Below are 1,646 nucleotides of genomic sequence, written 5' to 3' on the forward strand. Positions count from 1 at the left end.
GTGTGTGTGTGTGTGTGTGTGAGTGTGTGTCATATAAAATAATAAACAAAAAAGTTACCTTTGACAGTGACGTTGACACTGGCAGAGAGAGTCTTGACTTGATAGTCCAAGTCCAAATAGATGAAACGACAGGAATAAACACCCTCGTCCTCTTCACTTGGCTAACATGGTGAAAAGCAATTTGGGGGTGGGGTGGTGGTGGAGGTGAAATGAAACATTTTGTGAAAATGTGTCTGTAATTGTGCATATTTAAACACACCCCCTGCGAAACTGTAAGGTTGTGGAAGTTTTGCGACACTTGCAACACAATAAGGTCGTAATATATAAGTGTGGAAGATTAGAGGTGTTACAAGAGAGTAACAAAGAGAAAAAAGAGGGAGGAGAGATAAGGACAATTATATAGATGTTTGATAAGAAAGAAGGAGCAACCACACCCGAGCACCCGCAAACCACCCACTGAGGGACCTCCGAATTGAAGGTGCATCTTCAGTAATAGGACTGAGCTGTTGTTGTTGTTAGTGATCCAGTGGCATCTGAGTATTAACTCTTCTGCATGATGCCATTCTGTTATAACTGCATGTCTGTTCTAATTGTTGTCTTGAGGAGCAGAGGCAGTTAGATGGGTGGGGTAGCTTGCTAAGAAAACATCCCCTTAATTAATTAAATAAGTTAGTTTTCTACAGAAGAGCAGATGATGTTCTGCTGTCTCTGAGGGGTAGTCATATAGTGGGCAGACAGCAGACTGCGTAGGACTGAGCTAAAGGCGCACATAATTAATAATTGTGAAGCGTGCTGACAAAATGAGTTACTTCTCTGATTCAAGCCTTAAGGAAATAGAGATATAATATCACGTTTATAGGTGAAGTCTTTACAATTTATAATAAGTATGAATTTCTTTTAAAAATCATGTTATAACTAAAGAAAACGCCATCAACAGAAAATCTACAAATTTGACCTAACGTTGATTTTTGGCCAATATCTTCTTTTGTTGATTGCGAGAAGTAACTCATTTTGTCAGCGTGCCTCACATGTTATCTGTGTGTATGTATATAAAAAAGTATGAATAGGACTGATCTAAAGGCGCACATAATTAATCATTTAATTTGTGTAAAGTTCCTTGCTAGGGGACGCACCATCGGACCAAGCTGAGAGTTTAACCCCAAAGCCGCCACCCCACGATGGCAAGTGCAGTAGCATAACCATTAGGCCACCAAAAACGAGGTGATTGTTTTTTCTTTCGGTATAACAAAAAAGTAGAACTATCACTGGCAAGGCCAGTAAGGGTGTAGAGGTGGTCAAAGTATACTTTTATGAATATATTAAATAAAGTTAAAAGGTCAAAGATCTTTCACGTACATCTTCTACGGTTACTGTGAGGAAGGAGAGCTCATCGTCTTGGGACATCTGGTTGTAACCCTCAGCTGTGGTTCTGCAAACGACAACAACATCATCATTATCATCATCATCATCATCATCATCATCATCATCATCATCATCATCATCACTGACTAAACAATTTCCCTTTTCCTTTTTTTTTTCTTTCTTATTTCTTTTTTCTTGAAACAACAATGTGCACCATGTCAATACATAATTTTACGTAAACTACAAATATCGGCACCAAAATCAGGACACGGGGAAAAAAAAAA

The 1,646-nt window shown here is 38.6% G+C and overlaps 1 protein-coding gene across 1 annotated transcript in view; it reads right to left on the reverse strand.

Annotated features, from left to right (window-relative positions):
- Positions 1–1,646, reverse strand: part of LOC101850618 — a gene marked incomplete in the record, with an annotated part of 18,836 nt that overhangs the window by 7,863 nt on the left and 9,327 nt on the right. Inside the window, 2 exon segments of the mRNA XM_013090279.2 lie at positions 59–161; positions 1,357–1,429. Coding sequence (XP_012945733.1) covers positions 59–161; positions 1,357–1,429 — 176 coding nt within the window.

Source organism: Aplysia californica, unplaced genomic scaffold (genome assembly GCF_000002075.1).
Source record: "Aplysia californica isolate F4 #8 unplaced genomic scaffold, AplCal3.0 scaffold01201, whole genome shotgun sequence".
NCBI classification, from domain to species: Eukaryota; Metazoa; Mollusca; class Gastropoda; order Aplysiida; family Aplysiidae; genus Aplysia; species Aplysia californica.